This window comes from Rana temporaria, chromosome 10, assembly GCF_905171775.1.
Source record: "Rana temporaria chromosome 10, aRanTem1.1, whole genome shotgun sequence".
In the NCBI taxonomy this organism is placed as follows: domain Eukaryota; kingdom Metazoa; phylum Chordata; class Amphibia; order Anura; family Ranidae; genus Rana; species Rana temporaria.
The window spans coordinates 40,322,216-40,341,435 of NC_053498.1; the positions used below are offsets into that span (position 1 = coordinate 40,322,216).

Genomic DNA, 19,220 nt, shown 5'->3' on the forward strand with positions numbered 1-19,220 from the left:
ACACCTGGTGGATCCAGGCGGACACCCACCCAGGCACTAGCCAGGGCTGACCCTGGGTAACAACAGAGACCAGACGAGAGCGGGCACATACAGAGAGGTGTGACCGCAGATCCACCAAGTCCAGCGACTCAGACCTGACGAGACCCCCCAGGCCCACAACCCTTGAGGCTGGCATCCGTCGTTAATACCGACCACTGGAAGGAAGCCGGAATCTGATGATTTCAGAAACAAGTGATCTTTAACACCTGGATAGTACATCCCCCAGAAAACCCGAGAGTGGAGCTGGGCATACAGTAATGCCTCGAAAGAGGCTACCCACAGGCCCCGGACCAGCAGGAAGACCAATTGCGTGATGTCAATACCTTCACAGCAGCCTGAAGAGTCTGCAATTTCTCCAGGGAAAGAAGGACCTTTGCCGCTAAGGAGTCCGGAACAACCCTAGAAACACCAATGCTGAGTCGGAACCTAGGATGCCCAGAATTTTAATCCTGGGTTGCACACATGGAAGGCGGACTTGCCGCCACTGAGCTACACCTTCCGGTGTTTAACACCTACCCGAGTCTTCGGAGGGTCCAAATGGGAAGAACACATCCACTAGGTCTGAGACAGAAGTTACTCTCAGAAGAAGGTTGTCCAAGTAGCCAACGAGGCAAAACCTCGCTGTCCCAACAGAGTTAGGATAAATGGAGTGAGAGGAAGGAGAGGGGTCCAGGACTCACCACACTGGAGGAGACTGCCCAGCGCCGCCACCCGTGTCCCGCACAACTGCTGTGCGTGTGTGGGGAGAAAATCGTGAGGAGCTGTGTGAAGATAACGGCGCTGTGCGCCGTAGGAATCAACGCTAGAGGCCAAGGACTCAGGCAAGATGGCCACCGAGCGCAGCATATGGAGCCTGGCGTGCCACAGGAAAATGACCGACCGCCAAAATGTGCTGTATCATGGCGGGCTACAACAAAATGGCCGCCAATAGTATTTTCAATAGAAACCTAAACTCCACAAAAAAATGGTGCCAGCGCCGTCAGAACGGCGGAAAAACACAGAATTTCAAAAGGGGAACACCTAGAAAGGCTGCCCAGCACCCCAAAACATCCAGAAAAGCGGACTCTCACAGTAAAATACACTCAGGCCAGGCGCACAGTCCCCTCATCCAGGTTCCCCCCCCCCCCGACAGCAATTAGCACAGGGAAAAAAGGGAGCAGGGAAGAGAGGATACTCAAACCCCAGGGGGGGGGAGAGACAAACACAGAAACTGCCACCCAAGGACTCCTTCTGCCGCCCAAAAGATATTGTGCCCAAAGCAGTATCCTCTGTGGGTTAGATATCTATCTGGTAAAATTCTGAAAATGTATGAACAAAAGACCATGTAATGGCCTTAAATCCAAGATGTTGCAAAATGCCCTCACACACCTGCTAGCGAGCGCTTTTACAAAAAAAAAAAAAAAAAAGAAGAGTGGGGGACCTTGCCCATTTAAGTCATAAACTCGAAAAAGTAACTAGGAAATTCAATGGAAATAGTTAGCTTGGATGCCTCCTGCCCATCTTGGGCTCTACTGGCGGCACAAACCTGGATTTCTGACCTATACTGACAATTTGGAGGTAGTTCTGGCGGTCAGAATTATTGATCGTATGCAGCGATCTAGCTCCTGGCAACCAAGGATCAGAAAGAAGGCAAGACATTGTCTCGATTCAAGTGAAAACTAGACACCATTCTAGGCAAAAAATGTTTTTAATATGGATGGAGGATGAAACATTACCTTATGATGGGAGACCAAGAACGGCTTCTTGCATTAAAGAGCCGGCAACTCTGACACTCCACTTAGTGAAGCGATAGCCAACAAAGAAGACACTTTCTGAGACCAACAGAATCCCCCGATTGGTTCAAAAAGTGGCCTCTGCAAGGACAGTCAAAATCAAATTGAAGTCCCAAGGACACTAGACTGGCCTGACAGGCAGGACTGTCTATGTTACACGCTGCAAGAAGTATGAATCAAGGAGTGAGAAACAAAGACCTCTGGAAAAAAAAAATGTATACGGACAAAACCTAACCCTTAACGGTACTTAAGGGCAAATCTTTCCCGTACCAATTAGAGAAAGAAAAAGAAAATCTCCGACTCACATATTTCTGGAGGTGCCACTTCCTGGCTTCGCCCCAAGCAAAAAAATATTTCCAAGTCCTGTAATTGAAGTTCCCCTGAAGCTGGCTTCCAGGGGCTCAACAGTGCTGAGATACGGGACTCAAGACAATTAGGTCCGGCTGGACAGGGAGTGTCCCAGGAGCGACCCCCCCGCAAGACTGGCTATGTCAGTGTACCAAGCCCTCCTGGGCTAATTTGCCTAAATTATCAGTGTTACCCCCTTTCTGAATTCTTTGCAAAAGAGGTGGCAGAATTTGAAACAGAGGGAAAGCGTCAAATAAGGGAGAACTGGTGCCTAAGGCGTTACCAGTGCATCTACCATATTGCCAGTGGGACCCTCATCCCAGACACAACCTGTCCCACATTGTTGTAGAACTTAGAATCTAGTAGATTCACCTGCACAGTTTCCCCTGCCACTATGCTATACCTGGAATATGCACAGACGATAGAGACAGAACTTGTGCTGTGATTTACGGTTGATTACAATTGCCCTGGGGTGGTAAACACCCTATGTAAAGAGGTTCCACATCCTATAAATATATGGGTTGGAGGGGAAAAAAAACATTGATAATATTTTTTTCAAAAAGATGGACTTTGGAGTAGTATCAAAAAAAAATATTTTTAATATTAACAAATACATTCATGCATCTATAAAACACAATAGAAAAAAGGCCAAATTGTCTCCCAGAGAATATACTCAATAGCCTCAAACCTTGTTGCGGAGCTGTATAGAAACAGATCCCACGCTGGGTAGAGTAGTGATTCCCTGGATATGGCCAGATGGATCCTGGAAGCATTAAAATCATTTCTACACGTTTCGCGACTTGAATTATATCGCTTCATCAGGAGCTTCTGGATTTTAAAGAGACAAACTTTAATCAGAATGTAAAATAAATTCATACAATGAAACTTGCATTAAATATGGATATATAGAAACAAAAAGTATATTCAAATATACGCACTCACCAATAGCTGATGCTTAATGGAGAATATCAATGGTTGCCCTGGATCAAAGAACAAAACCTGGCTGAAAGACACACACCTGCTTCTGGTGGTTTGAAGGGGGATCAGCAGAATGCCGAACTGTGCAATTAAAGGAGTTCTCTGACCTAAAACTTTTAACCCCTGCTGTGCCCGGGCTGTAAAACTATACAAAATAAACTTTCACTTACCTGCCTACGATCCCCCGTTGTTCCGATATCGCCGTCCCGGTCTCTTCCGCTTCCTGCGTGTCGGTGACTCATAGTGCGCTCAGCCTATCAGCGGCCGCGACGGGACATTGCTGCGGCCGCTGATAGGCTGAGCGCACTATGAGTCACCGACACGCAGGAAGCGGAAGAGACCGGGACCGGAGAACGGGACTGCGATATCGGAACAACGGGGGATCATAGCCAGGTAAGTGAAAGTTTATTTTGTATAGTTTTACAGCCCGGGCACAGCGGGGGTTAAAAGTTTTAGGTCAGAGAACTCCTTTAAGACACATAAGAAGGGAAATACTTGTGTATACCTTTTAAGATTCTTGCAGCGTGGGCTAATAGTTTGATCTGTCCAGGATAGGTGGCCGATACTACACGGATGACCAAAAGCAGGTCTGCTGTGGCAGATCTGATGAAACACAAATAAGCACCAATAAGTCAAAATTGGACACAAAACCACCTCTAATTAAGAACCTAAAACCATGTCAAAAAGCTTAACCTTCCAAATGTTGTCAACACTGAGATCCGTCACATAGGGCATCAGGGGTATCAAGTGCCACCAATAATACCGGCTTTACCAATCTCCTAGGCACCTGGAGAGTGATAGCCCAGCTGATCCTTTTTTTATGCACCCTGCACGGGTAACATCAGGGTGTCAGACGTCACTCCGCCCGGCCAAGTATGCACCGTCGGCACATGCGCACTGGGGAGCCGCGAACGGCTCCATTGCAAATCAAGGCTGTGATTGCAATTGTGCAGGAGCGCAATCTGCGGATGGACCTTGCCACAATGCAGGTTTTGTTTATCAACAAATTTTGTGAAACTATTTTGTACAGCCAAAGTATTTTCTTTCTCCCATTATGGCATGTCAAATACATGCAAATATATCAATGTATTTCTTCCTTGAGTTCATGGTTGTCCTGTTTCAACAACCTGACTGTAGTTCCATCCTTTGACCACACAGTCAGGTGCCATTGGGGATGTGTATGCGCTGTTTGGGATAAAGCGTGGCCACTCAAGCAGTTGGGGATCTGTCCTGCCCCTGTCCTGGTGGGAGGGGTTTGGACGTCAGATCAGCCAGCGGCATATGGTGCAAGGTCCGTCCACGGATTGCGCTCCTGCACAATTGCAATCACAGCGGTGATTTGCAATGGAGCCATTCGCGGCTCCCCCGGGGCGCATGCACGGACGGTGCATACTTGGCCGGGCGGAGTGATGTCTGACGCACTGATGTCACCCGTGTGGGGTGCATATAAAGGATCAGCTGGGCTATCGCTCTCCAGGTGCCTAGGAGAGCGGTAAAGCTGGTATTATTGGTGGCCCTTGATACCCCTGATGCCCTATGTGACGGATCTCAGTGTTGACAACATTTGGAAGGTAAGCTTTTTGACATGGTTTTAGGTTCTTAATTAGAGGTGGTTTTGTGTCCGTTTTGGCTTATTGGTGCTTATTTGTGTTTCATCAGATCTGCCACAGCAGATGTGCTTTTGGTCATCAGTGTAGTATTGGCTACTTATCCTGGACAGATCAAATTATTAGCCCACGCTGCAAGAATCTTTAAAAAGGTATACACAAGTATTTCCCTGCTTGTGTGTCTTAATTGCACATTTCGGCATTTTGCCGATAGTGCAAAAAAAAAATATGAATCTAGACAAGTCATACAATTTTCCTCCTTCCACAGATTATATGTTGTCCCATGTGGGAACCGCATTAACGCTTTAAGACCTCTATGCAGTTGTTCTCTCCATGTGCTGTATGGTAAGCATGTTCAAGATGGTGATATTATTTATTCACTACGACCCCTCTTTTCTATAGCAATAATAATTGTTTTTGAATTTTTGCATAATTTTATTTAGATTTACCTGGTGCACCCCCACTTTCTCATCAGCGCAAGGTACTCAGTCGTGGTGGTAGCCTAGAGTTGGTGGTGCTTTCTTTTCCCCTCCCTTCAAACCAGAAGGAGGCGTGTGTCTTTCAGTCAGGTGTTCTTTGATCCAGGGCAACCATTGATATTCTACATTAAGCACCAGCTATTGGCGAGTGCGTATATTTGACTATACTTTGTTTCTATATATATCCATATTTAATGCAAGCTGCTTGTCCGTTTCATTGTATGAATATATTTTACATTCTGATTGAAGTTGGTCTCTTTAACCACTTGCTGCCGGCCGTACGACTTTGTACAGCCGCAGTGTGGATCGCAATTGCCGGGAGGCCGTCTATACAGCCTCCAGCCACTGGGGGCGCGCGAGTGCCACCGGTGGCGCGTGCCCGCCGCATCACAGATGCCGATGCGCGTGCCTGGCGGCCGCGATGTCCGCCAGGCACCTGCGATCGGCGGTTACACAGACAAGGACGTGGATCTGTGTGTGTAAACACACAGATCTACATCCTGTCGGAGAGAGGAGACCGATGTTGTGTCCCTTGTACATAGGGACACAGATCGGTCACCTCCCCCAGTCAGTCCCCTTCCCCCACAGTTAGAAACACTATGCAGGGTACACATTTAACCCCTTCCCTGCCAGTCACATTTAAAGTAATTAGTGCATATTTATAGCACTGATCGCAGTATAAATGTGAATTGTGCCAAAAATGGGTCAAAAGTGTCCGCCATAATGTTGCAGTCCCAATAAAAATCTCAGATCGCCGCCATTACTAGTAAAAAAATATATAATTCTGTCCCCTATTTTGTAGGCGCTATAACTTTTGTGCAAACCAGTCGCTTTTTGCGATTTTTTTTCCTTTTTTTTACCAAAAATAAGAAGAATACGTAACCAGTCGCTTTTTGCGGTTTTTTTCCCCTTTTTTTTTACCAAAAATATGAAGAATACATATCGGCCTAGACTGAAAAAAATTTTTTTTTTTTTTAATCGGGCTATTTATCATAGCAACAAGTAAAAAATATTGATTTTTTTTTTCAAAATTGTTGCTCTTTTTTTGTTTATAGCGCAAAAATTAAAAAACGCAGAGGTGATCAAATACCACCAAAAGAAAGCTCTACTTGTGGGGAAAAAATTACGTCAATTTTGATTGGGAGCGACGTCGCACGACAGCGCAATTGTCAGTTAAAGCGACGCAGTGCCGGAAGCTGAAATTTCACCTGGGCAGGAGGGGGGGGGGGGGGTATATGTGCCCAGTAAGCAAGTGGTTCAAATCCAGAAGCTACTGAAGAAGCGATACAATTCAAGTCGCGAAACATGTAGAGCTGATTTTAATGCTTCAAGGATCCATCTTGGCCATATCCAGGAATCACTACTCTACCCAGCATGAGATCTGATTTTATACAGCTCTGCAACAAGTTTTGAGGCTATCGAGTATATTCTCTGGGAGACCATTTGGCCCTTTTTCTATTTATTGTGTTTTATAGATGCATCAATGTATTTATCTATGATATTAAAATAATTTTTTTGATACTACTCCAACGTGCCTACAAAGTCCATCTTTTTGAAAAAATATTATCAATGTTTTTTTCCTCCAACCCAGCACTTGTGCTGTCCCAGACAGAATGTGGTTCGCCTTCCTGAGCCGTATGACTCCTGGTGCCACCCTGGTGGTTGATATTTATGCCCCTGCAGAGGCTTTTCTGGATAGAACCTACAACCGATTTGTACCATAATCCAGAGCAAGGCGTAATGGCCAAATGCTCCAAGATATTTATGGGCAGTATACTCTCCTGTGGAGAGCAAGTCCACTGAACTGTAGCCACCCTCAAAACCAAAAACAGAGAAACCGGCATCAGTGGTATCTTCCAATACCTAAAATATAGAATACAGCTTCCTACTGCAAAATGTATCAAAGTAAAATCTGGACCAACTGCTTCCTGAGCAAAGGTTATTGAGGTATACCGAGAATGACACCCCTGCATCTTTAGCAAGTCCAGCACTGGAGCTAGGAGCTTTGTGAACCTCAGAAGCGGTGGCCAGCCCAAAGGACGGTCACAAAAAAGAAAACAGACGACTTTCCACTGCAATTACAGAAATCTTTGATGAGGCTGGAAACCACCCGGCACATGAAGCTGTGTGTTTCCTGTTGATTATGGGCCCCGCAAACTACCTATTGCAGAGAGGTAATCACTGAACAGACCGAGCCTATCTGAAACACAAGGATGTCCAGCGGATTGAGATCTTAAGATAGACCTCATGTCCCTTATTCAGTTTTGCAGCTGCTACCATCTAATTGTTTTACAATAATGAGCCCATAACTTTTGCTCCAATACCCAAACGCAAGGCTAAGACTGACCCACCTAAGGAAGGAGAGAACCACCTCAGACTGCTCTAAAATCTTATGGTCCGACATACTCTCACTTAGGAGGGAAACCTGGGCAGTCTCCCATTAAAGTACTAACCAGGTTTGATCCAAGATCAGGCGCCACAGTGGCTCAGATCACCATGATGCCATTGGTCCAACAGGAGACATGAACATTGCCGGACCACTGAACCCTAGGGCAGTGTACCTGCCTCACCCTTCTAAGTCCTTTAGCTAATCTAACAGATACATAAGTGACTGTCACAAACTAAGAATGCAGGATCACAAGGATGCAGGCCTAGCAATGTTGGTCTACCGCTATAAAACCCTGTAGGTATGCAGGTACCCAGGTATGGAAACATGCAGGTATAAAAGTATTCTTGCCATTCTTGTATCCATGTATGCAGCTCAAGGCAATAAGCACATATGTATGTATCCCTAGACAAACACACATGTATATAGTCCTAGGAAAAATAAGCACATATGTATACAGTTTACTGCAACTAAGCAAATACGTATGCAGTTCAAATGAAAACATGCCAGCATGTGTTTAAGCAATATGCATTTATAGAGGCATGCTTTATGAAAGCATGTAGGTATGTGCTTAAAGTGGATGTAAACCCCAAAAAAAATGTTTTTATTTTTGATGTCACAATGTAGAGAATAAGATTTCCTATCATCTGTGACCAGTCTTGCCACACAGAGTTAATCCAGAGCTGAGCAATCCTCTTTTTATTGTTCAGTGGGATAAAACGGACTTTCCTCTAAAAAGCAAAGTCCGTTCCACCTCCATGCTTTGAGTGACAGGATATTTACATATCTCGTGCACTAGCCTGCAGACCATGCATAGTTTCTGTAAACAGTGTACAAATCACACCCCCTCCCCTCTCCTCTCCTCTCCTAATATGCCAGAATTGTCTGCTTGTCCTGTGTTTTGATTAAATGTTTACAAAACATGAGGTGAGACAAAGTTCAATGTCATGATGAAATGCTCCAGTTAAAGCGGGGGTTCACCCTATATAAAAAAAAAAAAAAAAAAAAAAAAATCCTCTAGCATTAAATTTGGCATAGTAGCGCGAGCTACAGTATGCCTATCTGTATTTTTTTATCCCCGTACTCACTGTGCTATTGTACATTGAAGATTCCGGGGAATGGGCGTTCCTATGGAGAGAGAAGGTGATTGACGGCCGGCCCTGGCACGTCACGCTTCTCCGGAAATAGCCGAAATAGGCTTGGCTCTTCACGGTGCCTGCGCATAGTCTGTGCGCAGGCGCCGTGAAGAGCCGAGACCTACTCCGGCTGTCTTCGGGGAGCGTGACGTGCCAGAGCCGGCCGTCAATCATCCTCCCTCTCCATAGGAACGCCCATTCCCCGCGGCAGACGGAATCTTCAATGTACAATAGCACTGTGAGTACGGGGATATAAAAATACAGACAGGCATACTGTAGCTCGCGCTACTATGCCGAATTTAATGCTATACTGTTGTTAAGGAGGGTGAACCACCGCTTTAACAGCCATCAGAATATACATAGACAAGTGATTAGGGGAGATAGTCCGAGCGTGAGTGATCTTCTAATTATTGTTATATTGCAGTGTGTGTGTGTCTGAGGTCACCTGATCACATATGAAAAATTCCTATATTACCAGGATGTGTTGTGTGGGGGAGGGTGGATTTCTCACTTTTTATACTTACACCCAGGCTGAATGAACTTAGGGCTGGTTCACATTAATAAGCTGTACGAGATCGCAAGTGATTCGCACCGCACTGCTGTTCAGATCACGTGCGATGTCTGTGCGATGCGATTTTAGCCATACAAACTGTATGGCTGAAATTGCATCTCATTTGGAACAAACTCGCACAGGACCCTTTTTTTGGTCCACGCCAAAATCGCATAGGTTTTCACACCTATGCGATCCGATTCATGTCCTGTCAGTTCGCAGTGCGATATGCGAGCTGAAATGGGGGTGTCATTACCATTGTATTACACTCCCCAGCATATGGCAGTGTGAACTGTCGTGCGAGTCGGGTGCGATGTGGGAACCCGCAGTGGATTTGCAGGGTTCCCGAATCGCACCAGTGTGAACCGAGCCTTGGTGGGAGCAGTCAGGTGACATTTGTAGGCTGCATGCTTTGAGGCTTGGTTCACACTGGTGCGATTCGGGAACCTTGCAAATCCACTGCGGGTTCCCACATCGCACCCAACTCGCACGACAGTTCACACTGCCATATGCGAAATGCTGGGGAGTGTCATACAATGGTAATGACACCCCCATTTCAGCTCGCATATCGCACTGCGAACTGACAGGACATGAATCGGATCGCATAGGTGTGATGCGTGTTTGGTCCGAATGTGATGCGATTTCAGCTATACAGTTTGTATGGCTGAAATCGCATCGCACGGACATCGCATGTGATCTGAACAGCAGTGCGATGCGAATCACAGGAATGCGTAGGGTACAGAGGTGGGTAGTACATGCAGGATGGTGTCAGGATAGTGAACAGTGTCAGATAAAAAAAAAATATTTTACAATTTAATATTTTTTGTTCCCAAAAGGTTTTTTGGGACCAATGGATTTTTTTATTTTTATACATTTTTACAATAACATCTTTTTTTATTTTTACAATGTATTTTTGTACTTGATGGGTGGGTGGGGTTTTATTTTTTAAATATATTTTTTCACAATGCTTTTAGGAAAGGGGATGGGGTAGGGGACAGTGTCAGTGGGGTAGGGGACAGTGTCAGTGGGGTAGGGGACAGTGTCAGTGGGGTAGGGGACAGTGTCAGTGGGGTAGGGGACAGTGTCAGTGGGGTAGGGGACAGTGTCAGTGGGGTAGGGGACAGTGTCAGTGGGGTAGGGGACAGTGTCAGTGGGGTAGGGGACAGTGTCAGTGGGGTAGTGGACAGTGTCAGTGGGGTAGTGGACAGTGGGGTAGGGGACAGTGTCAGTGGGGTAGGGGACAGTGTCAGTGGGGTAGGGGACAGTGTCAGTGGGGTAGGGGACAGTGTCAGTGGGGTAGGGGACAGTGTCAGTGGGGTAGGGGACAGTGTCAGTGGGGTAGGGGACAGTGTCAGTGGGGTAGGGGACAGTGTCAGTGGGGTAGTGGACAGTGGGGTAGTGGACAGTGTCAGTGGGGTAGTGGACAGTGGGGTAGTGGACAGTGGAGTAGTGGACAGTGTCGGTGGGGTAGTGGACGGTGGAGTAGTGGACAGTGTCAGTGGGGTAGGGGACAGTGTCAGTGGGGTAGTGGACAGTGTCGGTGGGGTAGTGGACAGTGTCGGTGGGGTAGTGGACAGTGTCGGTGGGGTAGTGGACGGTGGAGTAGTGGACAGTGGGGTAGGGGACAGTGTCAGTGGGGTAGTGGACAGTGTCAGTGGGGTAGTGGACAGTGTCAGTGGGGTAGTGGACAGTGTCAGTGGGGTAGTGGACAGTGTCAGTGGGGTAGTGGACAGTGGGGTAGTGGACGGTGTCAGTGGACAGTGGGGTAGTGGACAGTGGGGTAGTGGACAGTGGGGTAGTGGACAGTGGGGTAGTGGACAGTGGGGTAGTGGACGGTGTCAGTGGACAGTGGGGTAGTGGACAGTGGGGTAGTGGACAGTGGGGTAGTGGACAGTGGGGTAGTGGACAGTGGGGTAGTGGACAGTGGGGTAGTGGACGGTGGGGTAGTGGACGGTGGGGTAGTGGACAGTGGGGTAGTGGACGGTGGGGTAGTGGACGGTGGGGTAGTGGACGGTGGGGTAGTGGACGGTGGGGTAGTGGACGGTGTCAGGTGTCAGTGGGGTAGGGGACAGTGTCAGTGGGGTAGTGGACAGTGTCAGTGGGGTAGTGGACAGTGTCAGTGGGGTAGTGGACAGTGGACGGTGGGGTAGTGGACGGTGGGGTAGTGGACGGTGGGGTAGTGGACGGTGGGGTAGTGGACAGTGGGGTAGTGGACAGTGGGGTAGTGGACAGTGGGGTAGTGGACAGTGGGGTAGGGGACAGTGGGGTAGGGGACAGTGGGGTAGGGGACAGTGTCAGTGGGGTAGGGGACAGTGTCAGTGGGGTAGGGGACAGTGTCAGTGGGGTAGGGGACAGTGTCAGTGGGGTAGTGGACAGTGTCAGTGGGGTAGTGGACAGTGTCAGTGGGGTAGTGGACAGTGTCAGTGGGGTAGTGGACAGTGTCAGTGGGGTAGTGGACGGTGGAGTAGTGGACAGTGGGGTAGGGGACAGTGGGGTAGGGGACAGTGGGGTAGGGGACAGTGGGGTAGGGGACAGTGGGGTAGTGGACAGTGGGGTAGTGGACAGTGGGGTAGTGGACGGTGGGGTAGTGGACGGTGGGGTAGTGGACGGTGGGGTAGTGGACGGTGGGGTAGTGGACAGTGGGGTAGTGGACAGTGGGGTAGTGGACAGTGGGGTAGTGGACAGTGGGTTAGTGGACAGTGGGGTAGTGGACAGTGGGGTAGTGGACAGTGGGGTAGGGGACAGTGTCAGTGGGGTAGTGGACAGTGTCAGTGGGGTAGTGGACAGTGTCAGTGGGGTAGTGGACAGTGTCAGTGGGGTAGTGGACAGTGTCAGTGGGGTAGTGGACAGTGGGGTAGTGGGGTGGTGGACAGTGGGGTAGTGGACAGTGGGGTAGTGGACAGTGGGGTAGTGGACAATCTTGGTATGGGGGTGGTTGTGGTGTCTGATTTATTTTTATTTTTTTATCAGCCCTGTAGGGGTGTTGGTGACATGTCAGGGGTCTAAACAGAGACCCCTGACATCTCCCATTTGAGACAGAGAAAGGGACAGAGGACATTTATTCCCCAGTCCTTTTCTCTGCATTGAATTTGAATGGACAGAAGACAGCGTCTCCCTTCCATTCATAAACTGATCAGAGTAACACACAGGTCTATCTGCACAGTTTTCACAGGACACACAGCGCTCGGTAACGAACGCTCTGTGTCCCGTTTCCGCTCTCCACCCTGACAGAGCCCCCCCCCTCGGAGCCCGCGGGAGAGGAGAGAGAAGCCGGCGATGGCTGCGGGGGATGGAGCTGGACACACGGAGCAGGACGAGGGGGGGGGGGGCGGAGGGGGAAAACGGAGCAGGACGAGGGGCGGTGGGTGAAGACGCGGGGGGCGGACAAACGGAGCAGAATGAGGAGGGGTGGGTGTGTGCACACATGGAGGGGGACGACATTGGGGGTGGAGAACAGAAGACACTCGGGGATGATCGCTGCGACGGGGACAGCTGTGAGCACCGATCCCCCCCGCATGACTTATTAGAAGAAAGCCGCGGGAGGGAGGAGGAGAAGCAGATGATAAAAAGCCAAGCAGGGGGTCGGTGCTCACAGCTGTCCCGTCGCAGCGATCATCCCCCGACTGTCAAGGGACATCAACGTGTGCTGACAGGGGGCCGTGACCGCACTCTACTATACCCAGAACGCGCTCTTCCTGTCTTGTGCGCGCTCTGGCCAAGGGGAGTGTAGAGGTGGGCGGGAGTCTGCTGACATCATGACTCCGCCCACCGAGCAACAGACCTGCCCACCAAATCTGGACTTTGCGGGGGTTTAAACAGCAAAATGGGGGACATTTGTCAAGTAAGGATACATGCAGGAGGCATGTACATCCTTATAGATCAGCACCATGGCAGTAGTTTAGAATTGATGAGAGTGGGTTTACATCCTCTTTAAGCAAATATGCGTTTATGCCAAACACGAAAGCGTGTGTGCAAGCAGACACTTACGCAATACGTGCCCATGTAGACCTGCATTTTACGAAATAAAGCATGCGTTTATGAAACGTGTTTATGCAACATGTATTACGCAACACGCATCTATGCAAACTTGTCTATGCAACATGCGTTTATGCAAACACATATCTATGCAACATGCATACACACTTATGCCCACAAATGCTTTTAAAAACCTGCGTCTACGCAACATGCATCCATGCAAACGCTCTGTCGTAGCCAGCCTTGGGGGGGCTGTATGCTGGGTGGATGGGCACCACCCACTTGTAGGGCGTGGGGGCCACGGGTTGGGGCCCTCTGTAAACATGTGCCTATGCAGACTTGTGTTCTATGCAAGCATGTATGCTAAGCTGCAACTGCTCAACTGCACCTGGGCCCATACCAGTTAGTCAGGATTAGCCAAGCACATAGGCATCCAATGCAGTCTCTATGCCCAAGACCTCTTCCACACCTGTGCGACCCGACGTGGGACTGCAAGGTCGCCTGATAAATCACACCCCATGATTTCCAATGAGTACCCTTTACATCCGTGCATCTTCAAGTCATAGTGACCTTAAAAGCAGCCCATGCACCACTCCGGTCTGACCTTGGCATGACTTGAGGTCCATAGAGTACACAGGCACTGCTTTACATTGCTGCAAAATTGCATCAAGCGTGCGGCCAAAATGTGAGACTTTCAAGCGGCACAAGTGTAAAAGGGTAGTCCAAAACTAAGCTCCTGCAGACCCAATGCATGCAATTCTGCAGACAACTCCTTAAAGTGCATCAAAGCCCATGTTCTTCCAAACATGTGCTTATGCCACACGTATGTATGTATCAGCTATGCAAAAACATGTGTTTAGGCAACAAGTTTGCAAGCATGTACACTATATGCTGCACCTGCTCAACTGCACTTGGCCTCATATAAGTTTTTACTAGTTTAGCACATATGCATGTCATGCAGCCATTTCCTGCTTCAGCCTAAAAGTAAGCTCCTGCAGACCAAATGCACATTATTCTGAAGTTTACAAGTATGCGCCTGTTCAACTGCAACAGGCCCCATACTATTTTTGCGCCAAATGCACAGTACTCTAGACCCAATAATTTAAAGTGCACTGCTAGGGGGTGTATCGACTTACAGTTGTGCAGGCCCCCTGGATTAAGCAGCAAGTACGCAGGATATAATCATGACTTGTCTGGCCACACAGATCTCCCCTAGTAAGTACTCACACTGCACTAGTATCCATGGGCTGGTGTCAGGTCGCAAGAGGCCCTGCTGAAGCTGTGGACCTCATGGCAACATGGACGCCCCTCCACTTCCTGCCTATATAAAATAGGCCATACTGAGCGAGCCTGCATGATTAAACAGCACACTGCCCCAATGGCCACTGGGAGGACAGACATTTACACTTTATAAAAAATGTTAAAGAAAAGGGAGAAAAAAAGAACCTGCAAAAATGCAGACTTACCATTCCTGCTGCAGAACTCTGAACATAACAGGAATCCAGTCTTCACCCATCATGGTGAGCTTTGTCATAAAAGACCTTCAGGGACTGGATCCCCCTTATGTGGGGTCCACTCCCCAGAACCTGTATAGCACTCTTCAGAAAAGCACATTGGTCAGAGAAAAACTGCAAAAGGGGTTCCATTACACAGGGTCCAGTGCCATAAGGCTGCATTACAGGCAAAACCTTGAGAAATCTTCTCTCCTTCCAATGAGGCTTGGGTACCATCCATTTTGTCCAATGGCATTTTCGAATGGATCCGAATGAAGAAGTCCATGATCCTAAATAGAACCGTCCAGACCTCCAAGAGCACATGTATCACATTAGTGACCATTCCACCTTACAAACACTGGTGAAAAAACTGAGGTCCTTACTATGTAGGAGGGTTTATATAGGGGTGGACTTCCTGTTTTACTATCTGCCTGTGTCCATCCACCAGTAGGTGACATATAACCCACATATTCATTATTATGGTTTCTCTGTGTGCCTTGATGTACGATAAACAATGCAGTCTTGGTACATTTTGACAAGACATCATGAAATGGAGACCATTTTTGCTGAACAATTTAAGAAAAATATGAGTGTTAAGGAATCTTACTCTGTGTCCTTATACAGAAGAGAGGGGTGCTTCAACATCGAACAGACAGAATTTTATAACAAGCAAGCATACTCAAAGTAAATGACTATAGGTGAATCTTACTGAATGCTGTCCAGCCACTGAACAAATTCATAAGCACTGCTGGTGGGGGCGTGACATTGAACATAAGACTCCGGAGCACAGTCCACAGTATTGAAGACCACAAGGCTATACTGTGTTCCACCATACTGCAAAACAAAGCATTGACAGGTGAATTAATTCAGATATAGACAGTCTGCATAGCCAAGTCACTTCTAATTATCAATAATCAACTTACATCACCTCCAAAATCGGTTTCTGCGGGAGGACCACCATTAAAATATCTAAAGAAAGGTAAAAAAATAAAAAATAAATATATATATGTATATTTAGGATCACCGGAGCTGTACAGAATATTTAGAAGGAAACAAGTTGGGTAAATAAACATAATCTCAATCTTCTCCAAGTCAGTTAGTGCAAGAATTACATTTTTACATTTTTTATCAAGCAGTTTTCAAAGAAAATATAGGGCCAGATTCTCAAAAGAGATACGACGGCGTATCTCTAAGTCTGGCCGGTCGTATCTATGCGCCTGATTCTTAGAATCAGTTACACATAGATTTCCCTTAGATCCGACTGGCGTAAGTCTTACGCCGTCGGATCGTAACTGCATATTTACGCTGGCCGCTAGGGGCGTGTACGCTGATTTACGCTTAAAAATATGTAAATCAGCTAGATACGCGAATTCATGAACGTACGCCCGGCCGACGCAGTAGATACGCCGTTTACATTAGGCTTTTCCCGGTGTAAAGTTACCCCTGCTATATGGTGGCGTAAGTACGGCGTACCAATGTTAAGTATGGCCGTCGTTCCCGCGTCAAATTTTGAAATTTTTTACGTCATTGTCGTAACTCGTCCGTGAATGGGGCTGGACGTAATTTACGTTCACGTCAAAACCAATACGTCCTTGCGGCGTATTAGGAGCAATGCACACTGGGAGATTTCCACGGACGGCGCATGCGCCGTTTGTGAAAAACGTCAATCACGTCGGGTCACAAGTTATTGACATAAAACACGCCCCCCTGTTCCAAATTTGAATTAGGCGGGCTTACGCCGGCCTTTTTACGCTACGCCGCCACAACTTACGGAGCAAGTGCTTTGAGAATACAGCACTTGCCCTTCTAAGTTGCGGAGGCGTAACGTAAATCGGATACGTTACGCTCGCGCAAAGATACGCGGATCTACGAGAATATGGCCCATAATGTAGAACATTAACATCCTCTACAATTCGAAAGCATATGTCCTCTGGTACACCAAAAGTACACACTACTTAACATTGGGAGACCTGCAACAAAACACTTTACAATCTTTAAAAACAAACTCCAGGTTGTCATGTAACCATTGGAAGAAAAAAAAAAGTCTCATTGGGCTCCAAGTTTAGGTTTTATCAAACCTTAAATCCAGGAATGAGGATCCACAGTCAGAAGGGAACTTTAGAGGTGTAGAAGAGAGGCTCAGAGTCAAATACTCCTATGGAGTCTTGGTTCAACTGTGGGTATAGTATTGGGTATATAGGATAGAATGATTTTTTTTTTTTTTTTTTTTTATGGTTGAACTGGATGGACTTGTGTCTTTTTTTGTTTACAAAAGTTTATTTGAAAGTTCAAGATAACAGACATAGGAATAGGGCTGCAACGAACAATTATTTTCATAATCGATTAGTTGAACGATTATTGTTTCGAATAATCGGTTAATAACCTTAAAAAAAAAAAAAATTGTTGTTGGGCAGATTAGAAAACACAAAATTGCCACAAAAAAAATTCTGCAACTTCTCCACTGAAGTATATTGAACCACAAAAAACAAAATGGCACCGTTTTGCGTTAAAAAAATAAATAAAAAAAAAGTCCTTGCCCTTTCCAAATACACAGCAGCTGAAAAAATCATGGATGTGAAACCATGTAAATCGGGGATATGCAATTAGCGGACCTCCAGCTGTTGCAGAACTACAAATCCCATGAGGCATAGCAAGGCTCTGACAGCCACAAGCATGACACCCAGAGGCAGAGGCATGATGGGATTTGTAGTTTTGCAACATCTGGAGGTCCGCTAATTGCATATCCCTGATGTAAATGAACGTAGTGCGTTTCTGCAAAAAGCACAGAGGTGTGACCCAGGCCTGAGATGTTTAGTAACATAATTGTTAAAAAAAAAATAGTACAAAAAGAGAAAATAATCGCTTCTGTACGGGGTTAGTTTTTTACTGTGGGACAGTGAAAGTAATATTTACAGTAGAGATTTGCCTTTTGTACTATAAAGGGCAATTTTTTTTATTTTTTTAACCCCAGTATGTTACTGGCTAATCAATTATGAAAATGGTAAATCGATTAATTTCATAATCGATTAGTTGTCAATTAATCGATTCGTTGTTTCGGCCCTACATAGGAATATGTTCATAAAATGTATACAGTAATGGACTTTAGCACATAAATACATGGACTGATTACACTCAAAGAAATCTAATAAAGCAGGGTAAAAAAAAAAAAAAAGTAGATGTCATGTGGTGGTGGTATTTAAACCAGCAGGAGTTATACTCGTAAAGAATAAATATGAAGCCCAGAAGAATAGGTTAAGCTATAATAAGGTTTAAGAAAACAATAAGTTTTGCTAAAATAAAATGGTGAACCTATGATCAGTTAAATGAACATAATAACAATAACGTGATGTAGTGCACTAAATGATAAAAAGAGACACTAATTAAATACACTCAATATATAGGAAAAATAGGAGTCTCATAAATTAAGTGAACGTGAATATTCCACAAATATCAAAAATTAGGAAGTGAAAATACAAGAATGAATACAATTTATAACCTTCCACAACTCTATGAAGGAGAGAAGGGTGTAGCACAAAAAATCCTGAATATAAAATTCTAAATTTATAGGATTAGGCTGACATGATGCGACTCCAATGAACATAACATTTTTTTTTTTAATTGTATGTATCAAAAAGCCATGGGGACACTGTTCATAGTCCAAAAATACACAGATGAATAGATGAGCACACATGCACTGATGGCTGAACCAGGAGGATCCCAGTATCAAGTAAAAAGTCCAAGTTCCACAAGAAGCCAGATAGATGAGAGAGGAATAGAGCAAGGCTGCCGAACACCACCACCACACTGGAGAAATCACTGATGTGACTCAAATATATAGGGTACTCTTACCGGAACGTTGTGACCTTGGATATGAAGTCAAATGCGCATTAGCAGAAACAAACCTCTGCCAGGGTTATCAGGTGGATGGAAACCTCGTCCGCTCTGGATCTCCTCTTTAAAAGGCAACAGTAGGGGCACACAGCTCTCCTCCTCCAGCATGAAAGTATCCGTGGGTCATAGATGGAAAATAATGAGGGCAACATCGTGCATTACCTCAGTAACTACTTTATTTGCCCATAGGGCAAAATAGATAAAATTACATGAAAATGTAAAAGCCGGCAGGCAGCTGAGATCAGCTGTAAAAACGAACGCCCGTGCAAACGGGTGACGTCTACGTGGTGACGTCTACACATCGACGTCCCCACGTGACCCATTTGTACAGGCGTTCGTTTCTTTTAAAGAGGAGATCCAGAGCGGACGAGGTTTCCATCCACCTGATAACCCTGGCAGAGGTTTGTTTCTGCTAATGCGCATTTGACTTCATATCCGAGGTTACAACGTTCCGGTAAGAGTACCCTATATATTTGAGTCACATCAGTGATTTCTCCAGTGTGGTGGTGGTGTTTGGCAGCCTTGCTCTATTCCTCTCTCAACTATCTGGCTTCTTGTGGAACTTG

At 46.4% G+C, this 19,220-nt stretch overlaps 1 protein-coding gene across 4 annotated transcripts in view; it reads right to left on the reverse strand.

The window, feature by feature from the left end:
• The window catches only part of MED25 (mediator complex subunit 25), a 555,669-nt gene that overhangs the window by 470,148 nt on the left and 66,301 nt on the right, over positions 1-19,220 (reverse strand). For all 4 annotated transcript variants that reach the window (XM_040327573.1, XM_040327575.1, XM_040327572.1 and 1 more), the window contains exons 3-4: positions 15,687-15,732; positions 15,473-15,597 (exon numbers count right to left, since the gene is read on the reverse strand). In XM_040327573.1, coding sequence (XP_040183507.1) covers positions 15,473-15,597; positions 15,687-15,732 — 171 coding nt within the window. The remainder of the gene's footprint in view (positions 1-15,472; positions 15,598-15,686; positions 15,733-19,220) is intronic.